A 17439-nucleotide genomic window follows, 5' to 3' on the forward strand; every position below is an offset into this window, starting at 1 on the left:
TCCTCCTCCTCCTCCTCCTCCTCCTCCTCTTCCTCCCAGCCCCTCCCTCTGGCTGGCTCCTCCGGGGCCCCCCCGCGTGCCCTGCCGCGACCCACGTCCCTGCCACCCGGCGGGGACTCGCAGAGGAGGCGGCCCTCCGGAGCGCGCCGGCTGGCCCCGCGTCTCCCCACGCGCCCGGGGCCGGGGGACCTGCTCCTCCGCGCACCCGCCGCCTAGGCCGGGGAGGGCGGGCTCGACTCCCGGAAGAGGGGAGAGGGAGGGCGGCCTCAGGGGCCCGAGAGGGGCGGGCCAGGCTGGGAGGGACGCGCAGGGGGCGGGCCGGGCTGCGCTCGCTCCAGCCCGAGCTCGGGAGCAGCGGGCGTTGGAACCCGCGAGCGAGCTGGAAAACTGAGATCGCGACACCGGCCCTCCGCCGCCGCCCCCACCACACCCCGCTCTGGAGCAGCTTCCATCCTCCGGTCCACCCCAGAATCCCAGAGACTCCGGGCGACTGGGCAGCGGGGTCCCCGTCCCGACCCCCAGAGGACGCGCGCGGCGCTGGGCGAGATCCGCGAGCCGCGGGGGGCCTCGGCGGAGGGCGCAGACCTGCGGAGCTTGAAGGTGAGCTCAGGGATTGGGAGGTCGAAGGATAATAGGACTGGGGAGGGGGTTCGGAGGGTTGAAGATTTCCAAGTGGAGGACCCCTCTAGCCTGGGCCTTTGCACGCCCTGGGGAGCTTCCTTGGAGGGGAGCATTGGGTATCACTCCCCAAGGCGAGAGCGTGTTCAGGAAGGGAGAGGAGCGAGCCCCTCCTCAGCCCTCACTGATGCCCGCTGCCCTGGCGGTTGGAAACCTTCCTTCGTGTTTCTAGCTGCCCTCCTCTGGTCTTGACTTGGAGGATCCTAACCTCGCAGAGGTCAGGCTCCCATCGTTCGGAAAAGGATGGCCCATCCTTCTGATTCCTGTGGCATCTCTTCAATATGCTTGGAGCTGGGAACACCCACGGGAGCCATCCACACCTGCCCCCAGCTCCTCACAGGACCCCCTGCTTGCCCCCTATTTTAAGCCTGGAGGTAGGGGCTTGGATACTGCTCCTCAGCCATACTGTCTCCCCACCTCGCCCCCCCCCCCCCCACACACACACACTTTGCCAGTTGCAACCAGTCTCTGGCCTGTTCCTGCTCCAGCTCCTCCCCCTCTCTGCATCTGGGTGCTTGGCCCGGGCTGCCTCTGCCCCTGCCCACTGATCGTGGCCGTCTGGCACCCTCTCTCCTCCCATCCCTGGGGGAGCTGGCATGGGCCCAGCGTAGCTGATGTTGTAATGTCCCTGGCAGTGCCCATGGAGAAGAGCTGCCCAGCCTGTTTCCCAGTCAGTTAGCCCAGGTTTTCCACCCGCCGGGGGAACTTGACTCAGGCGCTGGAAGGGGAGACGGTGACTCCCAGGCCGTAGAAGATGGTGATAGGGGCTGTTCACCGTCCAGAAAACCGAGGGAACGCAGGCCTTGTGTCCTGAAGGAAGACTGGGATGGGCACCCCTTGTACGACCTAATGACCTAGGGTAGAAGACTTCTTTGAAGGCCCCTGATCCACTGGAGTTACAAGATGGTTGGCAAGGACCTTGGTGGAGTTACCCGAGTGCTTGGCGTTGCAGGTCGGGAGTTGAGGGCTGAGGATGGGAAAGACGGTACCCTCCTCTGGCACAGAGACGGTCTCAGCTTTCATTGGCTCTTAGATTTTGGGTCCTAAGCCTCATGTCCTTTGTACCCTGCTCTCCGCTATAGGTGGAAGGGGTATGGCAGTGTCTGGAGAGTGTTTGAAGACTTGGCTCCCCCTTTGCTACTCTGCTCACTGCCTTTCCCAGTCCTGATGCCCCTGTAGCAGAATCTCCCCAGAGACCAGCTCATAGCCAGACAGGGGTTAGAGCAGGGCCCATGGCAAGGGACAGGGATAGCCTGCCAAAGCAGCGCCCAGTGGTGTGCCAGGACGCTCACAAGGAGGCTTCGCAGCTCACTGCCGCCGCCCACCCCATCTCACACATCCTTACACCCTCTCTGCCAGGCATCTGACACGGGTTCTGCTCCTGGTACTCAAGGCTTTCTCCACCATCTTTCAGGACCCAGGGCCTGCACGCCCTTACCGTCAGCCCCAGAACTCTCCCTGTGCTCTTGCCAGGAGCCCCGGTGTGTCCCCGGTCAGGGCACAGTCAGACAGGCTCGTTCTCCGAGGATGTGTGTCTAGACCCAGACATTACCTGCATCTTAAAACCCTCTCCTGGCTGCCCAGCCAGGGAGTGGGAGGCGCATGTGCCTGAGCAGTGTGCGGCAGGGAACCTTCTCCCCAGGCTCAAGGCCTCATCCAGATACCCCACAAATTGGCTTCTCCAGCCTGGGCAGCAGGAGATCAAGAGCTAGAAGACAGCAACCTCCTCCCTCCCTGTCCTGGGTACTTACTGCCTTAAAAGCCCGATGGGATCCTTTTCAAGGCAGAGGGCCAGAGCACGTAGAAAGCTCACCGGAGATCTCCGGGGTGCAGATGAAAGGGTAGGGCTGTCGCAGTGAGCTGAGCAAGGATTATATTGGGATTTCCTGGGCATCGAACAGCTGCAGGATAGAACAGGATAGAGTGGCAGGCAGCCTCTGGTGCTAACCCTGCCCACGCTGACCCTGCACACGCAGGTGTGAGAACCAGCCTGGTGGCCTCACAGAGCTCACATCCCCGGCCTCTTGCCCTGAGGGTACTCCTTGTGCCTGCTGGACGGCAACGGCCTTGCCTCATGGAATTGGTCTTGTATGGGCTCCCTTTGTCGCCAGAGAGGCCCAGGGTCCTTCTGTCCCCCTGTCCCTTTGTAGACAGTCCTGCACTTCATGCCAGAGAAGCAAGGCAATGTGAACTTTCTGGGAGAAAAGCGGAGGTGCATCCCAGGATAAAAGTGATGTCGCCTTTGTGGGTCTCTTACTTTTGCCTCGTTCACTCTCTCATGTCTTCTTAGAGTTGAAAATTCATAGATTATTTTGAAACTTAGAAGATTATAAAAAGGGATTAAATATAAACCTATGCTGTATTTGCCTAGGTTTTAAAAGCATTTTCCTTTATTTGTTTAGATTTTAACTATAAAAATGAGGTATTGAAACAACAACAACCAAAAAGCCTTCAGACATATGTAAGACAAAGTTAATTATCCCCACCTAGCATCCTCCATCTCTAGCATCCTCCTCCAGTAACCAGTTTTAATGATCCAGCATATCTCTGTCATACCTTCCTGTGAGCTGCTGCAGCTTGCATTGTTTAATTTTTTTTTAAATTACTTTGTGGATTGAGGTGCATAAACTCTATTAAATAAGCTGAATTTGTTTGTTCAAGAAAGTAACATATTTAGCATGTGATTTAAGCACAGTTAATTTTTAAAGCTCTTACAGATTTGCTGATTGAATTTACATTTAAATCTTTCAATTGCATCTAGAACAGAGTTCACAAATTATACATCATAAGCTAAGATTCTACAACTCTGCAATTTTGCAAGTTTCTGAAAACAACAACAACAAAAATACAACCTTGCTGCTACTATCCTCCCTTATTTTTGTAAAGCAAACACACACAGCAGGCTTATGACATAGCAGCTCCCTCACATGGAGAGCAAAGTGATGCCAACTATGGGTTGTGACGCTTGTTACGTCAACGTGTGTCTGTCTAGTCAGTACCACCTTCTGAACCATAATTTTACATCCATATTTCTACGGCTATGGGTACTTTATGCTTTTAAAAGCTTACACACATCTGAAACATGAATGCTTTCTCAACTGGGATCAGTAGCAGCAGCACTTTCTAAAGTGAGGCAGTTTCTAAACTCTGCCCAGCTCCCTTCTGGAGATACAGTGGATCCAGGAATCTCAAGCAGGTTCAAGAGGAGGAGGAGGAGGCTCATGTCTTCCTCTGGGTAGCTACAGGATGTTGAGCTGTGCCCAAGATACTTTTCTGGATCAAATGCAGGAGACATTCCGTGTCCACAGCCGGCAAAGCCACCTTTGAAAGTCAAGTCTTGCCTTTTTACTATTCCAGACACGAGGAGCACCCATGCCTTGTCACTTGTCTCTCTACCTTTGAAACTTCCTTCAGAAGAATCTGCAGTGTCATGAATTAGTTGATAGCATTCCATTCCGTATCTTCTGGTTTCCTCTTCCTTGTTTTTATTGTGGCAATAGATATACTGTGATTATTTGTATGTATTAAAAGCAAGAGGCTTCCTTGGTTGGACTGGATAGGACTGATCTAATTTTGTACTCTGACTCAGCAATATTTTTAAGCTACTCATTTGTATCTTTCAACATTCTGCATTTGAATGTGAAAAAGATTCACATTAAACATCAAAACGCACTCTAAGTACTTAAGATTTTCAACCATTTCTTTTTAATGAATATCATTGTTCTTAGTAAAATTTCAAGAAAAATATCCCAAGTTGTAAGCCACATGCAATATCTCCATTTTATTCTTTCTGATTCTTGCTGAGAGAAGCTGGATGAGTTGAACATATTTCATAATTGCTTTTGCTCTTTTCTGGATCTTAGGAGGAAAGGCCAGAATCATGTTGTCGCTAACATGCACACCAAGGCTGTAGGAGCACACCTTATTACAGACCTAAGCTGCCATGTTGCTTATATTGTGGGTTAAGCAGTTTGCCATTTTTCGCCTTCTAGAAAATTCCATGTTTTACAACTGATATTATCATGGTGTGCTTTCAAATAATCTTACTTTCAAACAAAAAAATCCATTAAAATATTACCAAAATATTTATTATCTTTTCTCCGTGAGTGTCTAGTTGTAAGTCTAAGACGGCACAGTGGTCATTGTTTCTTCTTTGTACAGATCACGGAGCCCATTCATGTTCTGCCTGAAAGAGGCTACTTTCAAGCATATCTTCTGGGCAAATAGTAAAATAGCCTTCATTGTTTCAGAGCTTGCCTCTGGCATTTTCTGTTCTTGATAACAGTGTCCCTGAAGACTGTGGTTCTGGACAGAATCTGTTCTGCTTTGCTGTTTCAAGGATATCTCCATATTAAGACACTGAGATTTGGTGGAGGGGGTCACACCTCCCATGTGAATGGCTCCAGAGTGTTTATAAACAGCTGTTTCTGAAGCCAGCATTATGGAAGTCAAGAGAGTGATGTATGCTCTCCGTTTCATGGTCTTCCTTCTCTTCTCTGGAGCGTTATTTAATCTGTGAGTGATCCAAGAGGCATTTAGGACAACATCTTCAGGAATCTTTGTTCCTTAAAAAAATATTTATCAGGGCTGGGAAGATGGCTTAGCAGTTAAGGAGCTTGCTGAGGAGACTAAGGACCCCATTTCGTTTCTCCAGTACCCACATAAGCCAGATATACAAGGGGGTGCATGCGTCTGGAGCTTGTTTGCCATGGCTGGAAGCCCTCGTGTGCCTGTTCTGTCTTTCTCTTTATTTGCCCCTCTCTCTCAAATAAATAAATAATTTTTTAAAAGAAAATATTTATCATATGGAACTTCTGCTTTTTTGCCCCTCTGTGTAAGTTCTGGATTCTACCTATGTCACACATAGGGCATAAGAGTTATGAAAACTAACTTTCAGTGTCTAGTTGCCCACTAACCATTAGCCCATAGGTGTGTAGAAAAGGTGTCTCTCCAGGCTGTCTTCATGGGGATGACACTAAAGGCTTTATCTTATGACACATAACACCATTACAAAAATATTAGACAAGCAGGAGTTATAACTTTCATATGGATTACATTTAAATATAGCTTCAGTTAAACTTTGGTTTCATTGAGATCAATAAGCAGGCTACACATAACCAGTTTGCAACTTCCTATCCAATTGACTCAAGTTGTTGGGTTGCTTTTCTAATTATTTTTTATTTATTTTTTGATCTGTTTGTTTGTTTTCCTCTTAGCCCTGTCATTTCAGCATCATGGGCAATATGCCTCGTGCTTTTCGCAACAGAAATAAGTGAATATTGCTACTCTTGTTCCTGTAACACATGGTCTCGGAGACAGCGTTGCAGAGAGAGACACGGTGCTGCCCGTCTCTAGATCCAGCAGAAAAGTGGAGCTGGTCTTCATCCTGGCCCTGGAGGTAACCGTTCACAGACATAAAGCTTGTGGGCATAGAGGAGGTGGCTGTGGGGTAGATCTTGAAAGCCAACCTAAGGTCATAAACACTAATTGATTCATTTCACTAAGCAGTTATCATCTACAGTTTAAATGGAAATTTTAATATGATCTAATTGAAAAGGTGCATATGCAAGATTTTTTTTTTTTTTTTCTGAGGGAGACCCTACCTAGCCTAGGCTGACCTGGAATTCACTGTGTAGTCTCAGAGTGGCCTCAAACTCACAGTAATCCTCTTACCACTGCCTCCTGAGTGCTGGGATTAAAGGTGTGCGCCACCACGTCCGGCGCAAGACTTTTTTATTTTTTTATTTTTTACTTATTTATTTGAGAGAGACAGACACAGAGAGAAAGACAGGTAGAGGGAGAGAGAGAGAATGGGCGCGCCAGGGCTTCCAGCCTCTGCAAACGAACTCCAGATGCGTGCGCCCCCTTGTGCATCTGGCTAACGTGGGACCTGGGGAACCGAGCCTCGAACCAGGGTCCTTAGGCTTCACAGGCAAGCGCTTAACTGCTAAGCTATCTCTCCAGCCCCAGTGCAAGACTTTTTAACATAAAAATTAAAGCAAATACATGGAAAAGATATTCTCAGTCCCTTGTTTTCCTTACTTCCCAAGTTTCATCCCTCCATAAATACGATTTCATGCATATGGCTGTTCTTCTTGATAACAAATGGGAGCTTTCTTTATACCAGTCTGCACTTACCACTTTCACTTAGAAAATCGTAAGTCATCAGCAGCTCATATCCATTAAGAAAGTGCCATAATTCCAAAGTGGTTGTACCATCTTACATTCCCACCAACAGTGGATGGGGGTTCCTATTTCTCCACATCCTCACCAGCATTTATTTTCATTTGATTTTTTAATGTTTGCTATCCTTCCTGGGATAAGGTGAAACCTCATAGTTGTTTTAATTTCCCTGATAATTAGGGATGATGAACATTTTCTTAAGTGTGTGTTTGCCATTTGTATTTCTTCCTCCGTGAACTGCCTGTCCAGCTCTTTTCCCCATTTCGTGAGTGGGTTGTTTGACTTTTTATTGTTTAGGTCTTTGAGTTCTTTGTAGATTCTAGAGATTTGGCCTCTGTCAGTTGGATATTCAGCAAATATTTTCTCCCATTCTGTGGGTAATCTATTGGCTTTGCTTATTGTATGTTTGTCTGTGAAAAAAACCTTCAGTTTATGTGATCCCATTGGTTGAGTGATTATTTAAGATCCTATGTTACTGGGATTTTTTTCAGGAAGTCTTTTTCCATTCCTATATCAAGGAACATTCCTCCTATAATTTCTTCCAGTAATAGCTGAGTTTCTGGTCTTACATTGAGGTCTTTGATCCATTTGGATTTGAGTGTTGGGCATGGTGAGATGTGTGGATCAAGTTTCAGTTTCCTGCATATGGTTATCCAGTTTGTCCAGCACCCTTTGTTGAAGATGCTGTCTTTTTTCCAGCCTATATTGTTAGGGTCTTTGTCAAATATCAAGTAGCTGTAGTTGCTTGACCCAAAGTCTGGGTCCCCGATTCTATTCCATTGGTCTGTGCTCCTAGCCACCTTCTTATTGATAAAGTTATTTTAAAGTCCTTTCCCTTATAAGCAGCTCATATGACTGAAATGTGGCTTAGTGACACAGAGCTGGTATGGTATGGTATAAGGAAAGGTCCTTGGTTCAATTCCCAGTACTGACAATTTTTAAAAATATTTTATCTTTGTTTACTTACTTGAGAGAGAAAGAGAACGAGGGAGGGAGGGAGGGGGAGAGGGACGGAGTAAGAGAGAAAGAGAGAGAGAAAGAGAGAAAGGATGAATGCAGCAGGGCCTTTAGCTGTTGCAAATGAACTCCAGAAGCATGTGCCACCTTGAGCATCTGACTTACATGGGTCCTGGGGAATCAAACCTGGGTCCTTTGGCTTCATAAGCAAGTGGCTTAACCACGAAGCATCTTGCTAGTCCCTCTCCCCAATTTTTTTCATGATTGTCTTTGTTTAAACAAATATTGTGCAAGTGAAGAGCATTTGAAGAACTTGGAAGTGAAGGTGCTGGACAGACGGACAGCTGTCCTATCAACACTGGTATTCCAATGGGAATTCTCCTGTTTCCTGTTACACATACCTTGTCCCCCACTCTGCACTAGCAAGCGCTGAGGTAAAAATGTTGTCTTAGTTCAATCTGCAGTAACAAAATGCCATAGATTGGGTGGTTTATAGGCTGTGGGAAGCTGTTCCTCGGTGTTCTGGAGGCTATTCAGAGACCGTGGTACCAGCCTGGCTCAGTTCTGGTGAGGCCTTCTTCCCAGATGCACATTGTCCTCTTTTCACTGTAACCTCACAAAGTGGAAAGAGGGGGGTAAACCCCTTTGGAGTCTCTTATAAGAATACAAAGCCCATTCATGTAACTTCTCACGACCTACTTCTCTCCCAGCCTTTCATACCCTCACACCAGGAGGTAAGGGTCTCAAGGTGAGCATCAGAGCCAGGGCACAGACATCCTGTCTCTAAGGAATGGCTTGCCACTGTTGTTTTAATATGTCTTCCTTCACCTATGAGCCAGCAATAAGCATCTTTTCATATGTTAAACTATGCACTTAGTTTTCTATAAGCCACGGGGAAGCTCGTGTGCCTTAAGGGAAAGAATCTCTGTTCAGAGTGTGTGCCAGACCTACATAGCTCCATCGTCTCCTTCCTCAGCCTCGGTCACCTTTTAGAGTCTTTATGCCTGTGCTCTTTTTACATGTCTCCTACCCTCCCTTCTCTTCATGCCCCACAGCCATCTTTCCGTGTCCCTTTTGCTTCACTGCATCTCTGAAATGTGGAGTCCAGTGCATGGGGAACATTTGTATGACCACAAGGACAGAGCAGGTTTTCTGTTTTTGTCTATTTTGTTCTTTCTTACCCACCAGTCTTTCGTGGACAGAACTTTCTTACTACCATACAGGGAGGGGGAAGGGAAGAGGGTAAGTGAAGAAGTGAAGTAACTCCTTCCAGACCAAGAAGGCATGACTGTACTTCACCTTTAAGAATGAGAACCTTAGAGATAGCTTAGTGGTCAAGCGCTTGCCTGTGAAGCCTAAGGACCCCAGCGCGAGGCTCGATTCCCCAGGACCCACGTCAGCCAGATGCACAAGGGGGCACACGCGTCTGGAGTTCGTTTGCAGTGGCTGGAGGCCCTGGCGCACCCATTCTCGCGCACCCATTCTCTCTCTCTCTGTTGCTCTCAAATAAATAAATAAAAATAGGGCTGGAGAGATGGCTTAGTGGTTAAGCGCTTGCCTGTGAAGCCTAAGGACCCCGGTTCAAGGCTCGGTTCCACAGGTCCCACGTTAGCCAGATGCACAAGGGGGCGCACGCATCTGGAGTTCATTTGCAGAGGCTGGAAGCCCTGGCGCGCCCATTCTCTCTTTCCTTCTATCTGCCTTTCTCTCTGTGTCTGTCTCTCTCAAATAAATAAATAAAAATTTAAAAATGAAAATAAAATAAAATAAAAAGAATGAGAACCTTGAGGTACATTGACATGGGGAAGGGACGTGAGGGTTTTGGCCCATGGCCCTACAAGAAAGTGGAATTTTCACAGCAGACTTCAGACACAGTTGGCTCCTAATAATGGCCTACAGTCTGTAACAGGAGAGTTTGGGAATTGTAGAGAACCACGGAGGCAGACCTATGGGCGGGATGTGACAATGCAGTTTCCTCCCCTCCGTCTCCTCCGACCCCGTGTGTCTCCCCAGGAAGCGAGTTGGGCTGCAATATCGGAAGAGCTGAAGCCCCACCTGGGAGCAGGGTGGCGGCCAGGGCCATGGTGGGAGCCCTGAAGATGCCCCATGGCTACTGAGGCTGACGAGGCCACTCGCGCAGGGAGCAGAGTGGTGGGCATGGTGGGCAGCCTGTGGGTCCTGGTCCTGGGGCCCTCAGTTCTGGCTCTGGAAGGTAAGGAGGAGGGGAGGCTGGAGACCACCCCCCCCCCAACCTGCCCGTGGAGACAAGTGTGGTTGGGAAAGGAAAAGATTCAGAAAATGTAGGAAAGAATGAAGACTCCCGCCCCCCCTAAGGAGAGGAAGGTGTGAGAGAGGGTCACCAGTTCATGCGCCAAGTATCCCAGACAGGATCCTCACAAACAGCTGGAGTCCTGCACTGGTACATCCGATAGACGCTGGGAGAAAGGTCTTTGATTCTCCAGGGTCGTGGAGTGGGGAGCGCTAGTGACGTGGAGTGGGGAGCACTAGTGCCAGCTGGAAGCCTTGCACTGTGCACCCCTTTATCTCTGAATAGAGGTGCTGCTGGACACCACGGGAGAAACCTCTGAGATCGGCTGGCTCACCTACCCTCCAGGAGGGGTAAGCGTCTCTCTTCTTTCCCAACCCCATATTGTGCCCCTCACTTCTCCATAATTATTCAGGGACTCAGAAAGGAAACCCCCAGGGAGGAACACAAGTTCAGAGTTCTTCTCCCTGCTTCCCCTGTCACGAATCTCAAGTCTCAGTGTGAGAAGATAGGACTCCCTCCAGCGCCCCACTCCCCATGTCTCGTGTCCAAGCCCTGAGCAGGTGTGGCTTCTCCTGACCTTGCAGTGGGATGAGGTCAGCGTTCTGGATGACCAGCACCGCCTGACCCGGACCTTCGAGGCGTGCCATGTGGCGGGGGTCCCTCCAGGCACCGGGCAGGACAACTGGCTGCAGACACACTTTGTGGAGAGGAGAGGGGCCCAGAGGGCACACATCCGCCTCCACTTCTCCGTGCGAGCGTGTTCCAGTCTGGGCGTGAGCGGGGGTACCTGCCGGGAGACCTTCACTCTCTATTACCGGCAGGCTGAGGAAGCTGACAGCTCCGACAGCATTTCAGCTTGGCATCTCAAGCGCTGGACCAAGGTGGACACAATTGCAGCTGATGAGAGCTTCCCTGCCTCTTCCTCCTCCTCCTCCTCCTCCTCTTCCTCGTGGCCTGTGGGGCCCCACAGGACTGGTCAGCGAGGGGGACTGCAGCTGAATGTCAAAGAGCGCAGCTTTGGGCCTCTCACTCAGCGAGGCTTCTACGTGGCCTTCCAGGACACCGGGGCCTGCCTGGCCCTTGTAGCCGTGAAGCTCTTTGCGTACACCTGTCCTTCTGTGCTGCGCGCCTTTGCCTCTTTCCCTGAGACGCAGGCCAGCGGAGCTGGGGGGGCCTCCCTGGTGGCAGCCGTGGGCACTTGCGTAGCTCACGCAGAGCCAGAGGAAGACGGAGTCGGAGGCCAGGCAGGGGGCAACCCCCCCAGGTTGCACTGCAACGGGGAGGGCAGGTGGATGGTAACTGTCGGAGGCTGCCGCTGCCAGCCTGGGCACCAGCCTGCCCGTGGAGACAAGGCCTGTGCAGGTGAGAGCCACTCCCGCCCTCCCTTCACTTCACTTCTGATTTCTCTCCTGATTATTCGGTACTTCCCTCTGTACCCCCCGAAAGGATTGAATAAGCCATCTTAGGAAAGGACCCATTCTCACCAATTTTATTTTCTCAAGCGCATAAACTTGCTCACACCCACTCATCTGAAATGTCTGCAGCCTCCGGCATCAGTTGCTATGTGTTCTAAGGCTCCGTGCAGATGTAAGAACTGATGGAGAGTAAAAATCGTGCGGTTCCTGGGCCGCTGTGGCATGGGGTCTTTCGTCCCATCTGTCCTCTTGTTGGGAAGGTTCATTGCAAAAGGGGTTGTGGCTGAGAAGCCAGTGGAAGGTAGCGGTGGATAGGGTAAGGAGAAGGGTGCCGGCAGAGGGAAGTTATGCAACCCAGCCTGGAACCCCTACATCTTTTGCTTGCCCTGCCCGCAGCCCACAACACCCCTAATTGTTTCACCAGTAGAAATGCAGTCCTGTCCCCCGGCTGAATTAAGCCCATGTCTCAGCTCAGGGAAGAGGTGGGGATGGGTTTCAGAAGCAAAGGACAACCAGCTTAGCTTTGGGGAGACAGAGGACGCTGTGTGCAGATGCCTCGGACATAACAGGGCAGGTGGATGGAGTGAGTGTGACACCGCATTCTCCCTTCTGCCTCCTCAGCTTGTCCCGAGGGATCCTATAAGGCCCTGGCCGGGAACAGCCCCTGCTCACCATGCCCAGCCCGCAGCCACTCCTCTGACCCTGCAGCCCTCAGTTGCCCCTGTCTCCACGGTTTCTACAGGGCCAGTTCTGACCCACCCGAGGCTGCCTGCACCGGTGAGTCCCCTCCCAGCCCAGCCCAGAAAAGAGTCTTTCAGTGTGGCGATGGGGGGTGAGGGGGGGGAGCCTGATACAACATGATCATGCTGTGGAGGGGCCGGGCAGGCTTTTCAGTTGGAGTGACTTCTGTTTTCTTGGCATCTTCCTCTTCTTGCCCTGAACCCCCCCACCCCCATCCCCTCTGGCTCTTCCTTCTGACTCCCTCCACCTGTACGCTTTTCTGGTATCCCCTTCCCTTCACTGATTACCACCCACGCCGTCCGCCTGCTGCACCCCTCCAGGCCCTCCATCAGCTCCCCGCGAGCTTTGGTTCGAGGTGCAAGGCTCCGTCCTCATGCTTCACTGGCGCCTGCCGCAGGAGCTGGGCGGCCGAGGGGACCTGCTCTTCAATGTGGTGTGTAAGGAGTGTGGGGGCCACCAGGAGCCAGGCGGCGGCGGCAGCAGCAGCAGCAGCAGCAGCAGTGGGGCCACGTGTCGCCGTTGCAGGGATGAGGTGCATTTCGACCCCCGTCAGCGGGGCCTGACAGAGAGCCGAGTGTTAGTCGGGGGGCTCCGAGCGCACGTGCCCTACATCTTGGAAGTGCAGGCCGTCAATGGGGTGTCTGAGCTCAGCCCCGACCCTCCTCAGGCGGCAGCCATCAATGTCAGCACCAGCCATGAAGGTGAGCCCTTTCCCTCCACCGGAAAGGTCACCTTGCCTCTGCTCCTCAGGATCCTCCTGCCCCACACCTGCCCTCCAGCCATTCTCCATAGTTGGAGCTCCAGGGCTGGATGTCCCTGCTTCCCTGAGCGCCTACTTCCTCTGATACAGCCCCTCCACCCTTCCATTCAGTGCCCTCCGCGGTGCCCGTGGTGCATCAGGTGAGCCGGGCAGCCAACAGCATCACAGTGTCCTGGCCGCAGCCTGACCAGGCCAATGGCAACATCCTTGACTACCAGCTCCGCTACTACGACCAGGTGGGCAGGAGGTCTGGGGCTCCGCAGCAGGGCCAGTGAGAGCTCTCTGCCCACACTGCCCCCACCCCCCGCCCCGCAAGGAGGCTGGCTATTGCAAGTGGGATCAGAGGGCTACCAAGGAACGGGTGCTGCTGAGAAGGGGTGGGGGGAACTTGGGGTCGTGAAAGCAGGGGTGAGGGGCCTGGCTTTGCAGGGTGTGAGTGGTGGTTGTTCCCAGGCAGAAGACGAATCCCACTCCTTCACCCTGACCAGCGAGACCAACACGGCCACGGTGACACGACTGAGCCCTGGCCACATCTACGGCTTCCAGGTGCGAGCACGCACTGCCGCGGGCCATGGCCCCTACGGGGGCAAAGTCTATTTCCAGACCCTGCCTCAAGGTGAGGGGAAGGACGCAGGGACAGTTGGGAGGCCAAGGGGAGAGTGAGGAGAGGCCCAAAACTGTCCCGGGCCACAAACGACGACCCAGCATCCTTCAGAGCAGAGGCTCTGGGAAAGGAGACGGTTATGGTAGACCTTTGACCTTTGACCTTAGGAGCTGTCTGGGCACCAGCCACCTGGTGTGCAAGGTGGTCTGGGCAGGGCGGGTGTAACGGTAAATAAATGGGAGTGGAGTGCAGGTGTGACCGTGTGGAGTCCGCACATACATACGTACAGGCCTGCGATAGTTATGGCACGTGAAACGCTGGGAGTTGTGCCCACGTCCACGTGGGTGGGTGTGGGAAGTGCGTATCGTATCGTGTACCCTCAGTGCTCAGGGTCGCGTGCTGCGTATGCGCATGTTTGCGTGGGGGGCCTGGCCTCCCTGTGACCCTGCCTGCACTGGTCCCCCAGGTGAGCTGTCCTCCCAGCTTCCAGAGAGGCTGTCCTTGGTGATCGGCTCCATCCTGGGGGCCTTGGCCTTCCTCCTGCTGGCGGCCATCACTGTCCTGGCTCTCATCTTCCAGCGGTGAGGCCCCCGACATCCCCACCCAACCGGGCCCCAGGGCCGCTCAGACCTCGGCGGCTCTGGGATCCTCTGCTGAACGCCCTCCACCATGCCCGTCTCCCACGACTACTGCCGCAGACTTGGAAAGCAGGGTGCTGATAGCGCCCCCTCCCTCCTTAGACCCAGGGCTGCAGAGCTGCCTGCCTAGCCAGGGTGGACAGGTGCAAAGGGACAGAAACGGGGTGTCATTCCAGGCTATTGGTTTGTCCCCCAGGAAACGACGTGGGACTGGCTACAGCGAACAGTTGCAGCAGTCCAGCAGTCCAGGTTGGGAAGGGGAGACAGAGGGGCTCTGGGGCTGGAGGCTCGGGGTTGGCCACATGCCTGGGGAGGTCTGGGAGCGGGAGGGCGCGTCTGGGTGTGTGCGCTCCCAGGCTCGTATCACAGCTTCACAGCACACTGCATCCTTTAGGGCTTGGGGTAAAATACTACATTGACCCCTCCACATATGAAGACCCTTACCAAGCCATCAGAGAACTTGCCCGGGAGGTGGATCCTGCATATGTCAAGATCGAGGAAGTCATTGGTGCAGGTATTATGGGGGGGGGGAGGCAAGGAGTGTCTGGGAGGGGTTGGACATCCCCTGGGCACAGCCTGGCACCCTCCGGACCCCGACTCCCCCATCTGATTTCCCAGGCTCCTTTGGAGAAGTGCGCCGGGGCCGACTGCAGCCACGGGGACGGAGGGAGCAGGCTGTCGCCATCCAGGCCCTGTGGGCAGGGGGTGCCGAGAGCCTGCAGATGACTTTTCTTAGTCGGGCTGCCCTGCTGGGCCAGTTCCAGCACCCCAACATCCTGCGGCTAGAAGGTGTGGTCACCAAGAGCCGGCCACTCATGGTGCTGACGGAGCTCATGGAGCTGGGACCCTTGGACAGTTTCCTCAGGGTCAGTTTTACGCGGGGAGGGCGCTTGTGTCCGGGCATGCTCAAGGCTTTCACCTCTTCCAGGAGATGGAGCCTTGCGCATTCGCTGTCTTCCTATCCTACCGCGTACCGTGGTCCTTCCTTCCATCTTCTTCTTCACAAAGTTACCTCCTGCCCCTAGTTGCCCTCTGACGCCCGGGTCTGTATGTGGTACAGTGCCTCCAGCCCGTGGCTCACCTCTGCCCTCTGCCCCCTCAGCAGCGGGAAGGCCAGTTCAGCAGCCTGCAGCTGGTGGCCATGCAGCGAGGAGTGGCCGCCGCCATGCAGTACCTGTCCAGCTTTGCCTTTGTGCACCGCGCGCTGTCCGCCCGAAGCGTGCTGGTGAACAGCCACCTGGTGTGCAAGGTGGCCCGGCTTGGCCACAGTCCTCAGGTGAGGGCGGGGCTTGGGGACGCAGCCCTTTTTTTTTGTTTTGTTTTGTTTTTAATCAGCAGGTTCTGGAGGGAAAGCTAGCTAGCATCTGGGGTGGGTGGCGAAGATGGGATGTCACAGTGCACAGGGGTCGGAGGGTCACACGGGCGGTGAGGAGAGCGGGAGGCCTGGGCAAAGGGCATTTCAGTGACCTGGGGACTATTGGGAGGATGGGAGATGTTCAGCACCAGCTCCCCTACGCCCAAACAGAGGTCTTGCCGGCTGCAAAGTGTGCAGAGCTGGGTTCAGATCCCGAGGGCCCCACGACCTGGCACAGCTTCACTGTGCGCAGTTCTGCTACCAGCCTCCCTTCAGAACTCTTAAGGGACTCAGTGAGATCCCGGACGTGAAGCCTTTCACACACGACTGAGCAGAGTTCTCGCTCAGTCCAAGCTGACTCGTGTCTTCATGACTTCTGATTCCCCCTCCCCCCACCCCCGCCCCCCACAGAGCTCAAGTTGCTTGCTTCGCTGGGCGGCCCCAGAGGTCATTACACACGGGAAACACACAACGTCCAGTGACGTCTGGAGCTTTGGAATCCTTATGTGGGAAGTGATGAGTTATGGAGAACGGCCCTACTGGGATATGAGTGAGCAGGAGGTGAACTTGACTGAAATGTTGCTTTATTCCCCACTGTGACCCCTTCTCAAGGCCCATCATACTTTTAAGATCGCCCTCTTTGTGAGTCTCTCCTATTCTTAGATGTCATGGAGGGAGCATCCCATAGTTCTCTGAGTTCCTTCTCCACCCAGCCTCATGATGAGCATGCTCTTGGCCCTTTCGAGACAAGCCCTTCTCCTCCCAATCGTTTATCGTTATACACTTCTCTTGACCCTCAGGTACTAAATGCAATAGAACAAGAGTTCCGGCTGCCCCCACCTCCAGGCTGCCCCCCTGGGCTGCATCTGCTGATGCTGGACACTTGGCAGAAGGACCGTGCCCGGCGGCCTCACTTTGACCAGCTGGTGGCCGCATTTGACAAGATGATTCGCAAGCCGGACACCCTACAGACTGACGGGGACTCTGGGGACAGGTCTGGAGCTTGGGGGTGGAGCCTGGGAAAGCCAGGGAGGGTAGATGCAAGCTGAAAGGAAACAGGCGAGAGGGCTGAGATGAAGAGGAACCCCTGACCTGCTTGCCATTCCCCACCTTAGGCCTTCCCAGGCCCTTCTGAATCCCGTGGCCTTGGACTTTCCTTGCCTGGATTCTCCCCAGGCCTGGCTTTCAGCCATTGGACTGGAATGCTACCAGGAGAACTTCTCCAAGTTTGGCCTCTGTTCCTTCAGCGAGGTGGCTCAGCTCAGCCTGGAGTAAGCAGGGCGAAGCGGATGGGCACAGGCGCTGGGCAGGGCTAGGTGGGCTGGCATATGCTCTAGGCCCTAGGCACGGTGGTGCATCCGATGGTGCATGCGGGAGCTTGGAGAGGCAAGCTGGGCCAGACCTGACCCGCTCTGTCCCCACCAGAGACCTGCCAGCCCTGGGCATCACCTTGGCGGGCCACCAGAAGAAGCTGCTGCACAACATCCAGCTTCTCCAGCAGCACCTGCGGCAGCCCGGCTCTGTGGAGGTCTGAGCGAAGCCTGGGCAGGAGCCCCTAGGAGCCCAGGGCGTCCTGAGCCAATCCCGGCACTGGCTTGAGGAGGAATGCGGCAAGAGGGAACCAAGCTCTGCCTTGGCCTCCACGTGTACCTACTGAATCCAGTGCTCCAGACACTGCATCCTCCAATCCTCCCCTTCCATCAGCCACCCCCAAATTAAAGGGAAAAAAAAAAGGAAATTTGTAGGTGTTCAGGTGTGTCCAGGTCTCCATTCGCAAAGGGAGGGGCTAGGGAGGCTTTGGGGGAGGGGCAGAACTGTGAGATAAGGTGGGCTGGTGGCA

The 17439-nt window shown here is 53.4% G+C and overlaps 1 protein-coding gene across 3 annotated transcripts; it reads left to right on the forward strand.

Annotated features, from left to right (window-relative positions):
- Nucleotides 1-322: 322 nt before the first annotated feature.
- Ephb6 (EPH receptor B6) lies at nt 323-17349 on the forward strand. Of its 3 annotated transcripts, XM_045161014.1 has the most exons (19): nt 323-600; nt 851-1052; nt 5895-6076; nt 9832-10030; nt 10373-10437; nt 10672-11449; nt 12124-12279; nt 12564-12944; nt 13115-13239; nt 13457-13619; nt 14074-14188; nt 14442-14494; nt 14640-14759; nt 14864-15111; nt 15348-15521; nt 16011-16160; nt 16400-16593; nt 16715-16870; nt 17025-17349. In XM_045161014.1, the coding sequence occupies exons 4-19, from the start codon at nt 9925-9927 to the stop codon at nt 17131-17133; spliced, it is 3093 nt and encodes a 1030-aa protein (XP_045016949.1). In that variant the 5' UTR covers nt 323-600; nt 851-1052; nt 5895-6076; nt 9832-9924; the 3' UTR covers nt 17134-17349. The 3 variants fall into 3 exon arrangements, with proteins under 3 accessions (XP_045016949.1, XP_045016950.1, XP_004661208.2); XM_045161015.1 differs by lacking the exon at nt 16715-16870; XM_004661151.2 differs by lacking the exon at nt 851-1052.
- Nucleotides 17350-17439: the final 90 nt, after the last annotated feature.

The sequence above is a fragment of the Jaculus jaculus genome, chromosome 10 (genome assembly GCF_020740685.1).
Source record: "Jaculus jaculus isolate mJacJac1 chromosome 10, mJacJac1.mat.Y.cur, whole genome shotgun sequence".
NCBI lineage: Eukaryota > Metazoa > Chordata > Mammalia > Rodentia > Dipodidae > Jaculus > Jaculus jaculus.